This window comes from Austrofundulus limnaeus, unplaced genomic scaffold (assembly GCF_001266775.1).
Source record: "Austrofundulus limnaeus strain Quisiro unplaced genomic scaffold, Austrofundulus_limnaeus-1.0 Scaffold20, whole genome shotgun sequence".
NCBI lineage: Eukaryota > Metazoa > Chordata > Actinopteri > Cyprinodontiformes > Rivulidae > Austrofundulus > Austrofundulus limnaeus.
The window spans coordinates 2,105,876-2,124,238 of record NW_013952422.1 but is presented as its reverse complement, the minus strand read 5'-3'; the positions used below and the strand labels follow the sequence as shown (position 1 = coordinate 2,124,238).

The 18,363-nt window shown below is 41.6% G+C and overlaps 4 protein-coding genes across 6 annotated transcripts in view; 2 read left to right on the top strand and 2 right to left on the bottom strand.

Annotated features, from left to right (window-relative positions):
* Positions 1-2,603, top strand: part of LOC106514526 (iporin) — an 11,714-nt gene extending 9,111 nt beyond the window's left edge. Inside the window, exons 8-10 of the mRNA XM_014003831.1 lie at positions 325-371; positions 489-1,098; positions 1,200-2,603. Coding sequence (XP_013859285.1) covers positions 325-371; positions 489-1,098; positions 1,200-1,311 — 769 coding nt within the window. The 3' untranslated portion in view covers positions 1,312-2,603. The remainder of the gene's footprint in view (positions 1-324; positions 372-488; positions 1,099-1,199) is intronic.
* On the bottom strand, positions 2,564-5,768 carry cimip2b (ciliary microtubule inner protein 2B; the record flags this gene model as incomplete). Its single annotated transcript, XM_014003662.1, has 4 exons — positions 2,564-2,738; positions 2,899-3,078; positions 5,151-5,329; positions 5,698-5,768. Coding segments are annotated over 4 exons (588 nt in total), but the record flags the coding sequence as incomplete, so codon positions are not given.
* si:dkey-106l3.7 (uncharacterized) lies at positions 5,654-12,672 on the top strand. Of its 3 annotated transcripts, none has more exons than XM_014003835.1 (9): positions 5,654-5,920; positions 7,189-7,426; positions 7,571-7,648; positions 8,148-8,784; positions 9,959-10,054; positions 10,196-10,361; positions 10,784-10,869; positions 11,245-11,336; positions 11,619-12,672. In XM_014003835.1, exons 3-9 carry the CDS (start codon positions 7,629-7,631, stop codon positions 11,710-11,712), a joined length of 1,191 nt encoding a protein of 396 aa, XP_013859289.1. In that variant the 5' UTR covers positions 5,654-5,920; positions 7,189-7,426; positions 7,571-7,628; the 3' UTR covers positions 11,713-12,672. The 3 variants fall into 3 exon arrangements, with proteins under 3 accessions (XP_013859289.1, XP_013859287.1, XP_013859288.1); XM_014003833.1 differs by having other exon boundaries at positions 9,902-10,054; XM_014003834.1 differs by having other exon boundaries at positions 5,654-5,929; positions 9,902-10,054.
* A 2,686-nt stretch (positions 12,673-15,358) lies between these two features.
* rnf208 (ring finger protein 208) overlaps positions 15,359-18,363 on the bottom strand; it is a 9,860-nt gene continuing 6,855 nt past the window's right edge. Inside the window, exon 2 of the mRNA XM_014003830.1 lies at positions 15,359-17,430. Coding sequence (XP_013859284.1) covers positions 15,690-16,463 — 774 coding nt within the window. The 5' untranslated portion in view covers positions 16,464-17,430 and the 3' untranslated portion in view covers positions 15,359-15,689. The remainder of the gene's footprint in view (positions 17,431-18,363) is intronic.

Here is an 18,363-nt window from a genome sequence, read left to right as displayed (position 1 = left end):
TATATATATAAAAATAAGTACATTATGTTTGAGAAGATGAGTCATTCAAAGCAGATTGTACATCAATGTATCACAGTTTAATCATAAAAAAATAGACATTTACGCAAGTAAGCTATCATAAAATGGCCTAGTTCAGCTAAAAACAGGAATGTGTAGTGCATTACAAAAATCTGTGTTAAACAGAAAAAATTTCCTTCAAGCGAATAAGTGGTTAGTGAAGCTAACTTTTTGGTTAGCTGTGCCCACCACTGCTGCTTTATATCTTACAAATAAAGCAAGCAAAGAACAAACATAACACACCTGCTTCTGTTCGTCCTCTTGTAGCCTGAGGTCCTTGGAGTTCTGGCTCAGTCACCTTCAGAGTCAAAAAGGTGAGCTATGACAAACCAAACTCGTATTTTTGTGTCAGAATACGATTTCTGGACTATTAGTGTGTGCTACATGTATTGTTACTTGTTTTTGTCTCTTGCTGTGTGCCATTTCCACAGATGTGGTGACCACATACTACCACTCCTGGGGGTTCCTGTTCGTGTCACAGGGTCGGTGTCGGCCCCTGTTTCTGGAGCTGCTTCTCCTGCTGCAGCCGCTTTCTGTGCTGCCCTTTGACCTTAACTTGGTCCTGGAGCCGCAGCTGTTACGTCACAGGATGCTGTGTTCAGAGGAGTGGGACGCTTTTCCACCTCAGCCATGCTCAGCCCTGCTGGTGAGCAGCTGGCCCACGCTACAAGCTGACAGAAAGGCAGGCAGCAACGGTCCAACCAGTAGTCAGAGTTCAAGCTGCTTTGAGGAACAAGGAGACATCCGTGCATGCAGAAGTCCAATATTAGCTCCTGTTCCAGAGGTTTTGCCAAAAGAACCCAGTTTAATGAAAACTGGGGCAAATTCAATAAACTTCAGGCGGAATCATACGGATACTTGGTTTCAAATCAATGTGGACGGCAGGGAAGATAAGACAAAAAAGGACTGTGGGACCCTAACTTCAGTCACCTCTGTTCAGGCAAAAAGTTCCTGTCAGAGCAGTCTGCGCTGGGCCAAACTGTTCGGAGCAGCTGATCCTTCCACCAGAGCAGGGACAAGTTCTGGAGCACAAACCAGGAGGTAAGAACCAGTGGAGAACAGACGGTAAATAGGCTTATTAAAAAACAATGTATGCTTCTCATTGTAATCCGTATCTTTTCATGGTTTTTATCCCCCCTCAGGCACAGACTACCTTCTCAGTGGCTCCATTTGAACAGATCACAGCTCGGACTGTTGGCCCAATCCATCCGGTCGTTAAAGCTTGGAGGATCTCAGAATCTCACGAGCTGCTAAAAACAAGGAACGAGAGACTCGGGACAATTTATTGGTTTAGTAAAAAAGTCATGCATGAAAACACATAAAAAGAGCTTCACTACAGTACTGAACTGGTAGGAAGGCACAAAAAAATACAAATATTAATGACCACTGGCTCAAATTCATCAAGTTGTATTTTGAACTTGATTTCCAGTCAGATTATCACAAACTTTTATTGTTTGAAGAAGTATCTGTAGCATGTCGACTATGCACCATGAACGTTTTACACCAGAAAACGAGCATATCATCTACAATTACAATCTGAAAGTTAGATGTTTGTCAGTCAACTAAAATTCCTAACAGATTAAGAGAAGTTTTGCAGAAATGGAAAAAACAATAAATATCTTACCTGCTACAGATAGCTTTTTGAATGACCCAGTTAAAAAAAAAACTAACTAAAGCTGCCCAAAGAGTTATCTACAACAGGTAATATGTTTATTGTTCATAATGCTTCCTAGGTGCCCATTTCCAAATATTTCATCTGTTGCTCTCAACTAACAAAAGTCTGAAAAGGTTAGTTTTTAATCTCGTTTTTACCAGCAGGAAAACATGTTTTATAGTTCCTCTTTCAGCTCAGAATTTGCCTAATTTATCACTGATGCATGAACAGTTCTGTCCCTGTAGTCATTTTTCATGATATTTGCTGTGAGACGTGATTTTAAGAGTAAAGCAGATCTTGAACACATTTCCCAGCAACACTTTGATGAACAAGAGCCAAAAAAACAAAACAAACAAACAACTATGTGCTTATGTTGCTCTTGTTTCATGAAGACATATTTGTAATGGAATCAGATATTCTTTTGCTGTAGACTGTTCTTGTGCTGTGAGACAATCCATTCCTCATGATGTCTGTTTTTAATTTTAAAGAACACTCCTAACGATGCCAAATATGCTGTACCACACACACATTTTACATTTTGATGAACTTTTTTGGAGAATACTTACCAGCATGGGTTCACTGTATGTGCATGAGTTGACAGACATACGGCAGACGCTCCTGTTTGTACTTGACCTCTGAACCTTCCTACTGTTGTGCGGTTGCTGTGCGTCTCCTGGCGTCCTTTAGCTGCGCAGATGCAGGCCCTCTGGTGGCCATTTAAGGTGTGACAAGAGGCTTGTTGGAAATGTTAAAGAAGGTGAACAAAAACTTGAAGAAATGCGGAATTTTTAATATTCTGCAGTGAAGTCTGCTGTGCTGTTCTCTCTCTTTAGTTGTTTCATTGAATGCCTGGTGACAATCAGTATCTGTCAATAAAGACTTCCTGAAGGAGCTTTTCCAGTCTGTTTTTCTCCCTTTGTTTTCTGGGATCTCTGCTGTTTGCCATACTCAATCAGCGCCTTGTTGGCGATGGCCGGGTAGCCTTTGCCAAACAGGAAGCGGGAATTTGGCACGTGTCCTGTGAATCCTGTGAAAAGACGTCATGTGGGTTTGTTTTGAAGTGTTCACAGAATCCCTTCATTTTCGCTGCCTGCTTCAGGGTACACCCTGGACGTGAACGGGTCCATCATAGGGACACACAGAGACAAATGAGACAATTCAGGACAATTTAGGACAATTTCGAGTACCTGAGATGAAGTATTTCTGTGGATGCTCATCCTCCATTTGATATGGTTTTCCAGGTGGGATGAAGGGATTTAAGGACTTGTAGGAGGGCAGGGTGCCGGAGATCGCTCTCAGAGGTGGTTCTGGTCTCTGAGCCAAAAGATGACGAGGAATGATGAAGATATAGACAATGTAGATGTAAAATATGTATGTGACCCAACACATCAAAACAAGGATTAAGTCCAAAATTTGAATGTGGAGAAATATATTGTATATATATAGGGTTTTGATTTAAATGTGTGCAAAAACTGCATTTTGTCAAAATACAATGAATTACTGCCTTATCAATGTATCATTTGAATGAACTGTCTGAAATACAGCAGGTAAAATAAGTATTGAACATGTCAGCATTTTTCTCAGTAAATATATTACTAGAGGTGCTAATGACATGAAATTTTCACCAGATGTCGGTAACAACCCAAGTGATCCATACATACAAAGAAATCAAACCATAAATGTCCAGAAATGAAGTTATTTGTAATAATGTGGAATGGCACAGGGAAAAAGTATTGAACACATGAAGAAAGGGAGGTGTAAAAAGGCATGGAAAGCCAAGACACCAGCTGAACTCTCTCAGTAATTAGAAAGCAAGCCTGCCCCTTGTCAGTGCAAGTTAATATCAGCTGGTTCAGTCCCAAATGATGGTCAGGTATCACACAAGAACCATCTGATGATGGGTAAAAGTAAAGAGCTCTCTCAAGACCTTCACAACCTTATTGTTGCAAAGCATAATGATGGCATCGGTTACAGAAGAATGTCTAAACTTCTGAAGGTTCCAGTGAGCACTGTTGGGGCCATAATTCAGAAGTGGAAAGAACATTATTTCACCATAAACCGACCACGACCAGGTGCTCCCCDCAAGATTTCTGACAGAGGAGTGAAAAGAATTATCAGAAGAGTTGTCCAAGAGCCAAGGACCACTTGTGGAGAGCTTCAGAAAGACCTGGAATTAGCAGGTACGATTGTTTCAAAGAAAACAATAAGTAATGCACTGAACCACCATGGCCTGTATGCACGCTCACCACGCAAAACTCCACTGCTGAAGAAACAGCACGTTGAAGCTCCTTTAAAGTTTGCTGCACAACATTTAAACAAGCCTGTGTAATACTGGGAGAATATAGTCTGGTCAGATGAGACCAACATTGAACTGTTTGGATGCCAGAATACACATCATGTTTGGAGGTCAAATGGCACTGCACATCAGCCCAAAAACACCATACCAACAGTGAAGTTTGGAGGTGGGAACATCATGGTGTGGGGCTGTTTTTCAGCATATGGTACTGGCAAACTTCAAATAATTGAAGAAAGGATGAATGGAAAAATGTACAGAGACATTCTTGATAAAGAAACTAAAGCTGCTGGAATGGCCCAGCCAATCACCTGACCTGAATCCAACAGAAAATCTATGGAAAGAACTAAAGATCAGAGTTCATAGAAGAGGTCCACGAAACCTTCAAGATTTGAAGACTGTTTGTGTGGAAGAATGGGCCAAAATCACACCTGAGCAATGCATGCCACTAGTTTCTCCATTCAGGAGGCGTCTTGAAGCTGTCATTGACAACAAAGGCTTTTGTACAAAGTATTAGATAAATTTCAGTAAGTGTGTTCAATACTTTTTCCCTGTGCCATTCCACATTATTACAAATAACTTCATTTCTGGACATTYATGGTTTGATTTCTTTGTATGTATGGATCACTTGGGTTGTTACCAACATCTGGTGAAAACTTCATGTCATTAGCACCTCTAGTAATATATTTACTGAGAAAAATGTTGATGTGTTCAATATTTATTTTACCCGCTGTGTATATCCAAGGTGGGGCTGGCACAAACTGATAGATTCAATCAGTAAAATTTAATATCTAAATATTTGCGCATATTTTATGTTTGATCCATTTATGTGACCGATCCCTGGATTATCCCTGGCCATTTTGTGTTATTGCCTAAAAATATGTTATTTTCGAGTTTTAACTGACACTAGATGATCTTAGTTTAAAGCGTTGGAATGAAAGGCTGTGGGCAAAAAGCATTCCTTTTCTCTAAAGGAATGTTAGACTTTAGCTGGTGTTGCAGAGTCTCTGATGTACTCTGTGACCTTCTGATCACTTCTACTTAATAATTTAGCAGCTCGGACGCACGTCGTTTGGTCTCATGTTCATAGTTGAGCATTTATAAATGTTCACACTCTGCAGTTTTATGTGATGCAGCGAAGTATACCCATGTATCCTGGTATTATCCTGTTCAGGTCTTTGCCACCGATGGGTGGATGAGAAGTGTTGGACTCTGCTGAGAGGACCTGAAGATGATCTGAGTGTGTCTCTATCAGCAACTCGCCCGTGAGCTTTCCATAAGACTTGGCAAAGTGGAACTTTAGCTGTGAGCAATGCCCTGTGTACCTGAAAATTATGATTAAAAAAAAAAAACGATTAAACAAACAGAGAAATCAAGCAGTCACGATGACCCAGTTTCTGTCTTAATGGAAAGTTTTCAGGTGTTTTCAGGTGTTCTATTGTTTTTATGCAGGATTTTGGACAAACAGGTAACCAACAAGTTAGCTGGTATTAATAGAAGAATCCTTTTGTTGAGAAAGAGGAACCTTTCATTGTGTCAGGTCTCCACCTGTAGGCGTTCTGTTTTAAAATGCACACAGAAGGTTTCTGGGAGTTCACCAAACGGCATCTGCATGACTCCCAAACAAAAAAAAAAAAAAAAAAAAAAAAAAAAAAAAAAGGAGTAAAAGCATCTAGTTTGATCTGATCCACACCTCCAAACATGTTTGTGCCAGGAAAGTCTGTACCGAGCTCCAGTCAACAGTGGAACACGGCGGCGGGAGCGTCATTATGTGGAGTTTTGCTGGAACAAGGTATTTAAAATGCTGAAGAAAATGCAGGAACACCTTTAAAAGGAAAGATTCGACGCTGGAGCAGAACCCAGAGAGCAGAAACGGTCCGTGCAGGCTGGTTGAGCTGAACCTGCTGCCAAAAAGAGTGAGTAAGGTGGGACAAGTTTGTTGGATCACTCCCAAAATGACATGAAGCCAGGCTCATGAACAAAACAAACACTAATGCAGTGCTAAAATAATAATAATTATTATAATAATAAATAATTGCGGGTAAAATGTGTTAATAACTATCAGCTATCACCAGTTACAGCCATTAATATGTTTGCTAAGAATTACTGTATTTACCTGTATATATTCATTGATTATGAGATATTTTGCTAACACACACGGTACACAGATGAGGGCAAAAACACATATGTATGGAAGGTCTAAAACTGACTTCTTGTTTACTTGTTACAGAACTTTATCTTGTTTACAGAGTAAATTAAAACCTCATTAATGCTTTTAAAGCCTCGCCGGTCCGCGTCTGTTTACTCACCCCGGGAAGTGGTGAGGATCCGGGATGTCCATGGAGCAGCTGACAGGTCGCTCACCTGAGTTGTTTGTGGTTGTCACGGAAAACAAAACACACGGTGAAGTAGAAATATAATTTTAAATCAGCCACTAAAATCTGTAGGCTGTGACAGCATTTACGGAAGTTGTTGTGTTTTAATTCTCAACTTTTAAAGTTTATTTTGAAAGTAAACAAACATTTCCAATTATGCTTGAAATAAATAGAGAAGAGGACGTGCTCCAACCGGAAATATAAATAATCTGACTCAACGCTGACACCTGGTGGCCATTTCAGGAAGTGCTCGCACAAAATACAAACTGCAAAAACTGAAGCAAGTGGACAGGATATACCGAACAAAAATAGAGATAAAGTGTTGTTGTTTTTTCTACAACCTCTTCAAAATAAATACATTTCAAAAATAGTCTTTGTTATTGCATGTTTTACAAATTACCATTCATTTTACTCTGCAGAAAGTGGTCAACATTTTAACTTTCAACAAATTCTTTATGAATGAACAACCATTAATTATAACTACACATAGAGACAGACACACCTGCAAAAAGTTGCTCGACCTGCTGTCAACCAATCAGATGACTTGTTTCACCTCCATCTCCTTCAGTTGACATGCTGACCTGCCCTGAGGCAGGAGTGAGCTTTTCACTTTAAAACATAACCTCCAGCTTTAGACCCTGTTTGTCAGGAAAGGTGGTATTTTTATTTCATTTTCCACCACTGGTTTAAAATGTTTATCTGTCAGTAACAATCATCAGTAAGTTCCAGTCACTCATCAACTGCCTGCGATAATAAAGCCTGTTTCATCTTCAGACTTTGCTTTCCTTTTTCTCTGACTGTGTTTTCAGGGTTAAGAGGGAATCTGTGAGTCAGATCAGATCCGATGACCCCGAGCTGCTTCTTCACCTGGAGAATGCAGACAGGAGTGTCCGATCGACACATTCCTACAGTTTCAGAAAAATCCTGCTTTGTTTGCTTTGCCGGTGTGATGAAACGGCTCACGCTGTCGCAACTTCGGCTCACGCCACAACAATAATGTAAAACCGCAGAAGAATTTGAACAGATAGCACTTCAGCTGTGTTAAAGGTACTCATTGCAACATCATGACCGGTCCCCAGAAAAATTCATAAAGCCTGAAACAAAATCTGCACACATTTTTTGTTGAATAGATAATTAAAATGTGTCCTTATTCAGAAACTGTACCATGTGCATTTTTTTTTTTACTTACAGAAATCACTGGAAACTGGTCAACAAAGATGTCATTCACGAAAAAGCCATTTGGAAAGAAATGAACAGCATGGATATCTGGTATGCATTTAAACTTAAATTTGTTTAACCAAATGCTTTGTTTACATTGGATGCATGCCTGCATTTCAGAATAGCATATCAACATATCAAGAAAAGAAAATTTCCCCTTTCCATGTTTATTTTAAAGTTTGTAATGAGTACCTTGAAGGTGTGTAGTCAATGGGAAGTAGTTTTGTTTTCATCCTAGCTTGAGGGAAGTAGTATTAGCCGTTGTTTTGTGTGGCATCGGCATACTTTTAGTCTTCTTAGATATGCAAACTACAGTATAGTTTTTTAGCTTTAGATGCAAATTGGAGTGATTTGATATCACTGAGGTGGTGGTTCCTCATTCCCAGTATTTGGTGACAGGTAGACGCAGGTATGAACATGCAGCTGTGATGTAAAGAGGCGTGGTGAAGGAAGAGAGGTGGATCAGAGGGAACCTTTCTTTTTCTTTTTTTTAAACTCCATGTCACATTCTTACCTGAGTAGGGCTTGTTCATTTTCCTGTATTTTGCAGTTCAGCAGAAAAACCTGGACCGTTCCTGGACATGAATCTATACAGGAGCTTTGGAAATCTCATGGAGACATGGGTGAACGAGGACAGATTGTCTCCACAGACGCAGCTGCTTCAGGACACCATGGACTCGCTCGTACCTACCTCCGACATGGGAATCAACCCTCGATCGGAGTCCGTCGACTCCGGAGTGGAGTTAGCCAGCTGTGGCACGCCGTGTCCGGCCTCATCCTCTTCAGCCTCCGCAGAAATGGACTCACTAATGCTACAAAGTGAAGGACTCATACTAGCATCAATGTCCCAGTCTCCTGTTCTCTCCTCTCCCGTGCCGTCCTCCTGCTCTTCCTCTTCGTCCCCGTGCCTGTGTCCCAGCACCGCCGAGGAAGACCCCACTTCTCTGCGCCTAAAGGTCGAACGAGCTCTGCGGAAAGCTGACTCAAAGAACTGGAGAAGCATGGATGAGCCAGTCGTCCGGCAGCCCCGAGCATCTTTCCTGCCCAAACAGCACGCGTCAGAATTAATGAGGTGTTCAAGGTCACAGAGCTTTGACACCAGGAGGAGGTTCGACCCATCCGTGCTCCTGAAACAAATGTTGGACATGAAGCAAAGTTTTATAAGCACAGAAGGGCAAAGCTTGGAGGTAAATCACTTTAAATGGAACGAAACGAAACGTTTTGCATTTTTTGCAGAAAGGATAAAACCCAAATCCCCAAATTTGTTCTCCCCCAACTAGTTTCGGAATTACTACACACTTTTCAGTGAGTCACCGAGCTCATGTACGGTCTTGCACAGCTCGTGCTTTGCAAACGTCGAAGGAACGTCTGGCAGAGTTTTTTACCGAAGGGATTTTGCAACACTTACAAAGTATCTCTTAAAGTCGGAGGCAAACATGTCATTACCCTTGTTCTGTCACGCTCCCGAGTCCATCTTCGGTGGAATGGGTTGGAAACCGGTCCGGCCGGGTGACGAACAGGAGAGGAATGGAGACATGAGCAGGAAGTTGAAAAGTTTGTGGGGATATTGTTTTTTAGATGTAAAAGAACAAAACATGCCACAAAACAGGCAGCAGAGACATTTAGGCCTCATTTATCATTTGACAGGTGGTGACAGGGGCGGCCATCACATACATCTCCCATCATGTGAAAGTCAAGAAGAAAGTTGTCAAATCAAGGCGTTGCAGTGAGAAGGATTAGGTGTTTGCTTTGAAGTAGCTCTTTGTAGTTCAGCCCTGAGGTGTGTGTGCACAAGTAGTCCGTGTATTGTTATGATCGGGGTTAAATAACTGTGAGTAACGCTACACAGAAATGATGAGCTATCATTTCAAAAAGCTCGTGTGAAATTGGAAACAGTGAGCCAAAGTAATCTAAAATTTCTGACAGAACAGGTTTTCATTGTTGTTTAGTGATTTTTTCTCGAACCTAATTAAAGATAACAACTTAAAAAGCTCAGAAAGTTACTTAATCAGAAAAATATCTTTACTTTTATTCCACATCATCTTTTCGAGGCATGAAATCCTTTGGCAAATAAGTTCATTCATTCAGTTTAGGTTGTTGATAACTACTTTTATTTTGAAAGGCAGACCAGACAGACTTTATGTCTTATACCATCATGTCTCATCAATATGCAAGTCTTAAAGGAATGTTTTTGATGTTTTTATTTATTTAATGTAAAGTCAGCTTCCCCTTGAAGGTATTTTCTAATTTTTGGATTGCATCTTTCTTCACTTCACCTGTTTTTTTTCCCCTCGATCTTTGCAGGGATCTGATGTGAATGAAGAGAAGAAACTGAGTCCTGGGTTCTTCTATTTGGAACAGGTGTGTCAAAGGCTGGAAAATTTAGCCAGAGAGCAGATGCGCAGCCAAGGGTTACTGATGGAGACCGACGCTCTCTGGGAACATGAAGAAGCAGAGGTGAGACCGCCTCAGAAAGAATTCTGGTGTTTTGACACATTTGACTACAGTTAATATCCATGGCATGCATCAGTCAAGTTGGCGATGCCTTCGTGCAGATTCATCATTCATTGTCCTTTTGATCGCGTGATGTTCTTAAAGGCTCCTGAAAGTTGTCAGACTGACTCGACAGCTGCTGAGGAGGACCAGTCATCAAGTCAGCTGGTTGAAAGGGCAGAGCAGGTTTCCAGCCAGCCTCAGCAGCAAAAATCCAGACACTTTCGGCAGAGATCAGCCTCAGACACAATGTTTGCAGCTCTGCATTTAAGTAAGTCATTTCCCCCAACTTTTTTTTTTTACTAAATACCCTCTACCCATCTATCTTCTTTACCCACTTTTTCCTTTCTGGGTCATGAGGGGGCTGGAGCGTATCTCCAACATCCACTGTGCGAGAGGAGTACACCTGGGTCCGGTCACAGGAACACAAGATAAACAACCATTCACATTTTTACTCACACATAGATACAATTTTAAAGTTACCACTGAACCAAACATCCATGTTTTTGGTCTGAGAAAACCTGAGTGTCTTGGGAAAACCTATACATGCAGGGAGGCGACCTTCAACTCTAACCACTGCCAAACCCTGACCTAAACCTTCCTTCACATATTTTTAAATTAACATTTGGATATGCTTGTTTATGTTTTGGGAAAACATTGGTGGTTTGACCGTTCTGCGTGTGTTTGATGCAGAAAAGTTAAACGCCAACCACAGAGGGCAGCTGCTGAGTACAAATGACCTCCTAGAAAGAGTAGAAGATGAGGAGACAGTACAGGAGGTAGGTGGATGAACATCCTGCTCAGTGTGGAGTTAAGAGGACATATCATGCAAAATCCACTGTTTTACCCATTAAATGCATTTTGTTGTGTTGACATCTTTTAACTAATTTGCAAATTAAAGGTTGCTGTGCAGGTATGTAGTCGTAAACCCCTCTCTCAAACTAAAATAGATTGTTATGGAAGCTGAAAGACGGGCTTGTGGAGTTACAATAAGGAGGACCAAAGCATTGCTGTTCCACTTTATATAGACACCAACCAAATGACTCAAGTGAGGGACAAAAATGGATTTAAAAGCATGATATGTCCTTTGAAATAAAACAATAATAGCGTCATGTCAGTATGAGTTAGAAGATGAAATATTTGTATCTTTTCAGGAGACAAAGGAGAGATCAAATAAGGCTTTTAGGAACTGGAGGGCAAAACTGCCTTTGAGAAGAACGGAGTCTGCCGCCTCGGACACAAAGAGGTGAGAGATAGTATTTATAACTCTGAAACCTCCGAGGAGTCAGTTATATTAATACGATGCTCTGAGGAAATGCTGCTCCAGCGTGGCCGTCAGCCACAGTGGAGGCAGTGACCCAGAACTGTTGCTCAGTGGTAACTACTGCTGAGAGCTCATTTCAGGCTCTGCATCTGCGCCACATGACCCCCCCCCCCTTTTTTAATCTCCATATAATGTTGCTTGCATAGCGTCTCTAGTTGTCCAACATCACCTCTCTCTCTCTGATGTATTGTTTTTTCTATAAAGCCAACAGATGCAGTTCTCTGAGAGGACTTCAGCACGTCGACGGTTGAGCAAACTGTTCAGACGAAATAAAGGAAATAAAGAACATCTCGTGTGAAAGGACCTGTTTCTGGGTTTTTAAAGGGGAACCGTGCTAACACTAGACTTCCTCTTGTCTCATAATTCTGTGGTCTACTCTGTTCATTTATTATTTACTCATAAATGGAATCTATTTTTGTATATATAGATGTAACATATAACTGGAAGCTGAATGCATTGACCTGTTTTTGTCACACAGAATTCAAGAGTGAAGACCTCAATAGAGTCCTTTTTGTACAGTTTTTTTTGAAGTTGTATATTTGTATCATGTTCTACACCGTAAATGTCAAATTATAGAAATATCTTAGTTTATTTTATCAGTGTTGGGAAAATTCTGCATCAGAACGAATATTATGCTTTAAATTCTGCTCTGTGTTTGAGAGACCAATTCAATTAAAGAAATGTTTCTTAATGAGTCCCCTTGGTGCCACCCCATCTCTTTGCAGGGTTACTTTACCTTTTTCCTCTTCTACATTTTAATTGCTTCTGTGTTTCAGAGGTCAACTGTTTTCTTAAGATTTGGCTCAAATCAGACATCTTAAAATGTGCTTTAAACTGCCAATATGTGCAAGATGAATTACACTAAATGGGTAAAACCTTAGATAACAACAAATTAACTTCTCAAGATTTTCAGTGGAGGAAATGCAGCTACAACTGATGCATTCCCTGCAGAACTTCCACAAAGATAAGGCAGCAACTGAAACATTTACCACAATATGCAGAGCAGCTGTAATATTTCACAAGTCCTTATCTCCAGACGGAGACTGAAAAAAATAAATGTGAAATTGCATTCTGGGTTAGAAAAGTAATGAATACACAAGTACAGCCAGGTTGGAATCTGGTCTCTCCAGTTGCAAACTAGTTTGCACTTAATGAAAAATTTATGTTGTGTGGCACAGAAAAGCTGCTTTGCTTTCACTATGTATAAAGTCAGATCAGAACAAGAGTGAACAAAATAAAACTGGGTTATTTCTGAAAATGCGAGTACACTTCTTTTTTTACCTAAAATACTTGGCATTTCAGTGTGAAGCAGAAATACTGGCTTATACTTTAAAAAATCTACTTTAAAGGAGGGTGTTATGCAAAATCGACTTTTTGGAGCTTCGTGTCATATAATGTTCTTCCCACATCGAAAACATACCCAGTGTTGCTTTGACTCATTCATGCTTGTTTGAGAAATCCTTGAATCTCCTGTCGTAGCCATGTGGAGCCGCCCTGAACGCCTGTTGGTATAAAGCATCGCCTGGTTACCCAAAGCTCCTCCTGGTAGTCTGCAGCCAAGCTCCCACCACACAGTGCTTCTGTGAAGTCATATTTTTTTTATACAGTGGTTTGCAAAAGTATTCATACCCCTTGAACTTTTCCATATTTTGTCACATTACAACCACAAACATAAATATATTTCACTGGAATTTAATGTGAAAGACCAACACAAAGTGGTATACAATTGTGAAGTGGAAGCAAAATTTTACATGAATCAAAACATTTTTTACAAATAAAAAACTGAAAAGTGCGATGTGCAAAATTATTCAGCCCCCCTGAGTCAATACTTTGTGGAGCCACCTTTTGCTGCAATTACAGCTGCAAGTCTTTTAGGGTATGTCTCCACCAGCTTTGCACATCTAGTGACTGCAATTCTTGCCCATTCCTCCTTGCAAAACAGCTCAAGCTCAGTCAGATTGGATGGAGAGCATTTGTGAACAGCAGTTTTGAGATCTTGCCACAAATTCTCAATTGGGTTTAGGTCTGGACTTTGACTGGGCCATTCTAACACATGAATATTCTTTTTTTTAAACAACTCCATTGTAGCTTTGGCTTTATGTTTAGGGTCGTTGTCCTGCTGGAAGGTGAACCTCCGCCCCAGTCTCAAATCTTTTGCTGACTCCAACAGGTTTTCTTCCAAGATTGCCCTGTATTTGGCTCCATCCATCTTTCCATCAACTTTGACCAACTTCCCGGTCCCTGCTGAAGAGAAGCACCCCCAGAGCGTGATGCTGCCACCACCATATTTGACAGTGGGGATGGTGTTTTCAGAGTGATGTGCAGTGTTCTTTCTCCGCCACACATAGCGTTTTGCATTGTGGCCAAAAAGTTCAATTTTGGTCTCGTCTGACCAAAGCACCTTCTTCCACATGTTTGCTGTGTCCTCAACATGGCTTCTGGCAAACTGCAAACGGGACTTCTTATGGTTTTCTTTTAACAATGGCTTTCTCCTTGCCACTCTTCCATAAAGACCACATTTGTGTAGTGCACGACTAATTGTTGTCCTGTGGACAGTTTCCCCCACCTGAGCTGTGGCTCTCTGCATTTCATCCAGAGTCACCATGGGCCTCTTGGCTGCCTCTCTGATCAGTGATCTCCTTGTTCGGCCTGTAAGTTTAGGTGGACGGCCTTGTCTTGGCAGGTTTACTGTGGTGCCATACTCTTTCCATTTCCGGATGATGGATTGAACAGTGCTCCGTGAGATGTTCAAAGCTTGGGAAATCTTTTTATAACCTAAGCCTGCTTTAAACTTCTCCAAAACCATATTCCTAACCTGTCTGGTGTGTTCTTTGGACTTCATGATGCTGTTTGCTCCCCAATATTCTCTTAACCAACATCTGAGGCCGTCACAGAGCAGCTGTATTTGTACTGAGATTAGATTACACACAGGTGGACCCTTTTGAGTCATTAGCAGTCATCAGGCAACTTCTGAATGCAATTGGTTGCACTCAGGGAAAAGGGGGCTGAATACTTTTGCACGTCGCACTTTTCAGTTTTTTATTTGTAAAAAATGTTTTGATTCATGTAAAATTTTGCTTCCACTTCACAATTGTATACCACTTTGTGTTGGTCTTTCACATTAAATTCCAGTGAAATATATTTATGTTTGTGGTTGTAATGTGACAAAATATGGAAAAGTTCAAGGGGTATGAATACTTTTGCAAACCACTGTATATAAAGCATTTTCACAACTGAAAGTATGAAGCGACATTGAAAGGAAGAAGCGTGTACAGAAAATGGATGGATGCAAGTAACATAGTTACTTGATCGCAGTGGTGGGCAGCACTAATCTAAATATTAGTTGCACTAACCCTAAAGCACTAACTGAAATATTTAGGTCCCCTAATTCTAAAGGACTAACACACTGAAAAATATAGCAAAAACTAATTCTAAAGCACTAATATAACCCAGGTGACACATGAAACATTCTTCAGAGTCAATATTATCTTATTTACTGTGTGCAGAATGTTGTCACTTAGTGCCCTTGGCGGGCCAAATGGGAGTCACCCACAGGCTACATTTGGCCCACGGGCCTTGAGTTTGACACGTGACCTAGTGGATAAGTGACACGCATGTGAACAAAATGTATGACAGCTTTCACCCTTAACTGTGAACAATAATGTTAATCAATAACATTTAAAGACCTTAGTTAGTGCTTCTAAATTTAGCAAGTGCTAATCCACTGATGAATTTTAAAAATAGCAGAAGCCCTAAAGCACTAATCAAGAAATTAGTTCCCCCTATTAGAGCTTTAGTGCTTTAGGGGAACTGTGCCCACCACTGCTTGATCGTATAGAATTGAACTATATTGGAAAATACACCCCCTCCCCCCTTTAAGTAAAACAGAAAAGTATCTCTGCATTATAATGGCTTTTAACGCTAAAAGAGAGTCCACACAGAGGTATCATTTATGTAATCTTTATTCACCTAGGTTGGGGGGGAGAAACCTCCCCTGGCATTCCCATGTAAAGAGATGTCATGACAAACACATCCAACCAAACAAGAGACGGTGAATAGGTTTCCAGTCCATACATAAAATACATTTATTTACTTTATACTGAACCATCAGCATTCATTAGTCCCACACAGCATCCATCTGTGCTATTAAATATAGAGAAACATCTATAGGGGGTTATTTACTGTGAGAGAAAGGAGCTTGGCAAAATGGGTTTAGCTTATAGATGAGAAGAGTTGTGGTGGTGGGGAGCAATACTCGCACCTCCTCCCTCTTGTCTACATGATGCCACAGGAGGACAACGGGTTGGCAATCTGGCAGGTGCAGGCTGACTGGCAGTATTGACGCACAGTCTGGTAGCAGCTGCGGTCGGCATCCCCGCCCCACTGCACAGGCCCGTTGGGGTCTGAGGGCAAGCGGCTCAGAATGCTGGTGTTGATGGCCAGAGCAGCCAGGCCATAGTCAGTGAACAGCACCGTCTCACGCCGGCACGTGGGGCAGGAGATGAACTTGTACTTGGGACAGGACTCGTAGAGGATCTGCAGGCACTCCTCGCATACCGAGTGCAGGCAGGAGAGGATGCGTGGACGCTTCCCGGTGAAGTTGTACGTGTGACCACAGGTGGGGCATTCTAGGGGCTCGCACGGCATGACAGGCCCAGAGGACGAGGAGGACGTGGAGGAGGAGGTGGAGGAGGAGCGCAACACATACTGATTGACTATGACGTCTTCCATCTTGTAGTGGAACTGGTGGTAGCAGATTTCATTGGCACTGGGTTTGCGCTGAGCCAGGAAGCTCTGCTCCCTGCATATCAGCGGGGCCGGCGGGGACACCATTGGCCTGGGAGACGATGCTATGTCCAGTGTAAGGTCACTGCAGGCCTGGTTGACAATGATTTCACCTTCACCGCCACCGTCCCACGCCACTCTGGGAGCCGGGGCATAGCGTGGCTGGGTGACGGGCACAGGGCACTCTCGGGGAAACTTCTCCGACTGGATGATCTTGACAGTGTCCATGGGGATGGCCATCGGCTGGCGCCTGAGGCAGGACATCCGCTCGGTTTAGTTGTTTCTAGAGTGAGGGTCTGTAGCTCTGGTCAGTGCCGGATACCCCTGCTTGGTTCTTTGCAAGGGGAAGATCAAACACCTTCTTTGAAATCAACCATTAGATGGAACATGGGGTCGAATGGTTGCTTCCATGTTTCCTTCAAAGATTTCCTCTGGTTGGCACTGTTATTGGTCTTTTATAGTCTGTAACACTTGAATTTTAGAGTCAATATCCCCGTTTACAGTATCTGATCAGTGTTTGCTATGTAAAGTATTTCTGATGTTTTAATGTACCTTTAATGAAGTTCCTGTGCTGCCTCTGTTTGATATCTACAAAGCAGACAGAAATAATACTGAAGAACTAAGATACGTTCTTACTCACTTTGACTGGTATAAGTTTCATGTGCACCTAGATGTGTATTCACAAACAGTACAGGTAAGTGGATTGTTACAATTCCAAAGTGTGTTGGGGTTGATTACAGGCAGTTCAGAATGGTCCAAAAAGCACTATCTGATACTAGAACCTGTTTCCTGGTAAAAGGAACTCGGTATTTCTCAATAAAACACTCGCAGAGCTTCCTGTTTGTGGCCGCAGATGTGTTGTATCTTGACTTAAAAGTGTGAGAAAAAAAACCCCCAAACATTCAGTCGTTCTGTTTGCTCTTGGTCCAGTGTGGTCAGTAGACCTTGTTTGACCCCCTTTCCTTGGCTGCTTGATAAAAAAGGGAGGTCTTTTATTTTTTGGAGGTGTCCTATAATACTGCAGGGAGCTGTTGGAGTAACTCAAACTTGAAGGCTCCTTAAATTCCTCAGAGGTGGGAGTGAAGAGTCTTGTTTTGTAAACTTTCAGGCAGTCCTTACAAGTGAACAGGAAGAGTAATGAGGGTGTAAAGGATTCCTTGGTGTTGTGACTTTTCCTCTTCCTTCAGTTTGTCAGACCAACAGTATTTGAAGATGTCTTTGGTCCGTTTATCTGTAAAAAAAGAAAAACAAAAGATAAAAATATCACGTTAGTAATGTAAAATGATGAGTAGAAACAGGGCCCAAATGAAGTCTCATAGAGGCAGTAAGTACAGACAAAACTTAATGATGTCACTAAGCCAAACAAACAACCCGCAAGATACATTAGATTAAAAGAGAAGCTATGAGGAAAATCAGGAAGTATAAATATGATTTGGGAGAAGTGATGAGTCATCACAAATGTGTCGACTACTAATGGTGTAAGTATGGAGCTGAAATAAGGATGATGGAGGGCATCCAGTAGCAATAACTTCACAACAAACACAACTAAAAAATGGAAATACCAACACACTCCAGCTCCTCCTGTGGTACCCCATGGCATTCCCAGGACAGAGAGGATATATAATCCATCCTGTGAGTTCTGGGTCTGCCCCAAGCCATATTCAGAGAACCTCCAAATGGAGGAATTAGATGACTGACTCCTTTCACTGCAAAAGAGCAGTGGCTCTACTCCAAGCTCCCCCCCACATGATGGAGCTCCTCACCTTATCTCTAATGAACCCAGCCACCCAAGCAGGGAAGCTCATTTTGGCCGCTTGTATCCGGATCTAGTTCTTTTGGTAAATACCTCATGTCCACATGTGAGGGTTGGAATGCAGACAGATCAGTAAATCAAGAGCTTTGCCTTCGACCCTCTTCACCGCGACTGACCAATTCATTGCCCTTATTATTGAGGATGAGGCCATAATTTGTTGATCTCTGTCCATCCTAAATACTAACAAGAGACCCAGATACCCACAACTGAGGTGTCAATTTATCACTGAGGCTACAATGAAAACACATTTAGGGGTGCTTTTATGAATTATACTTGTACCTGAAACTAACTGTCTTAACGCACACACACACACACACACACACACACACACACACACACACACACACACAC

Bases quoted from the DNA above. Each gene is read 5' to 3' on its own strand.
- si:dkey-106l3.7 (XM_014003833.1), top strand. From the start codon at position 7,629: ATGAACAGCATGGATATCTG. The intron at 7,649-8,147 runs GTATGCATTTAA...TGTATTTTGCAG, and splicing joins ATGAACAGCATGGATATCTG to TTCAGCAGAAAAACCTGGAC. The intron at 8,785-9,901 runs GTAAATCACTTT...CGATCTTTGCAG, and splicing joins CAGAAGGGCAAAGCTTGGAG to GGATCTGATGTGAATGAAGA.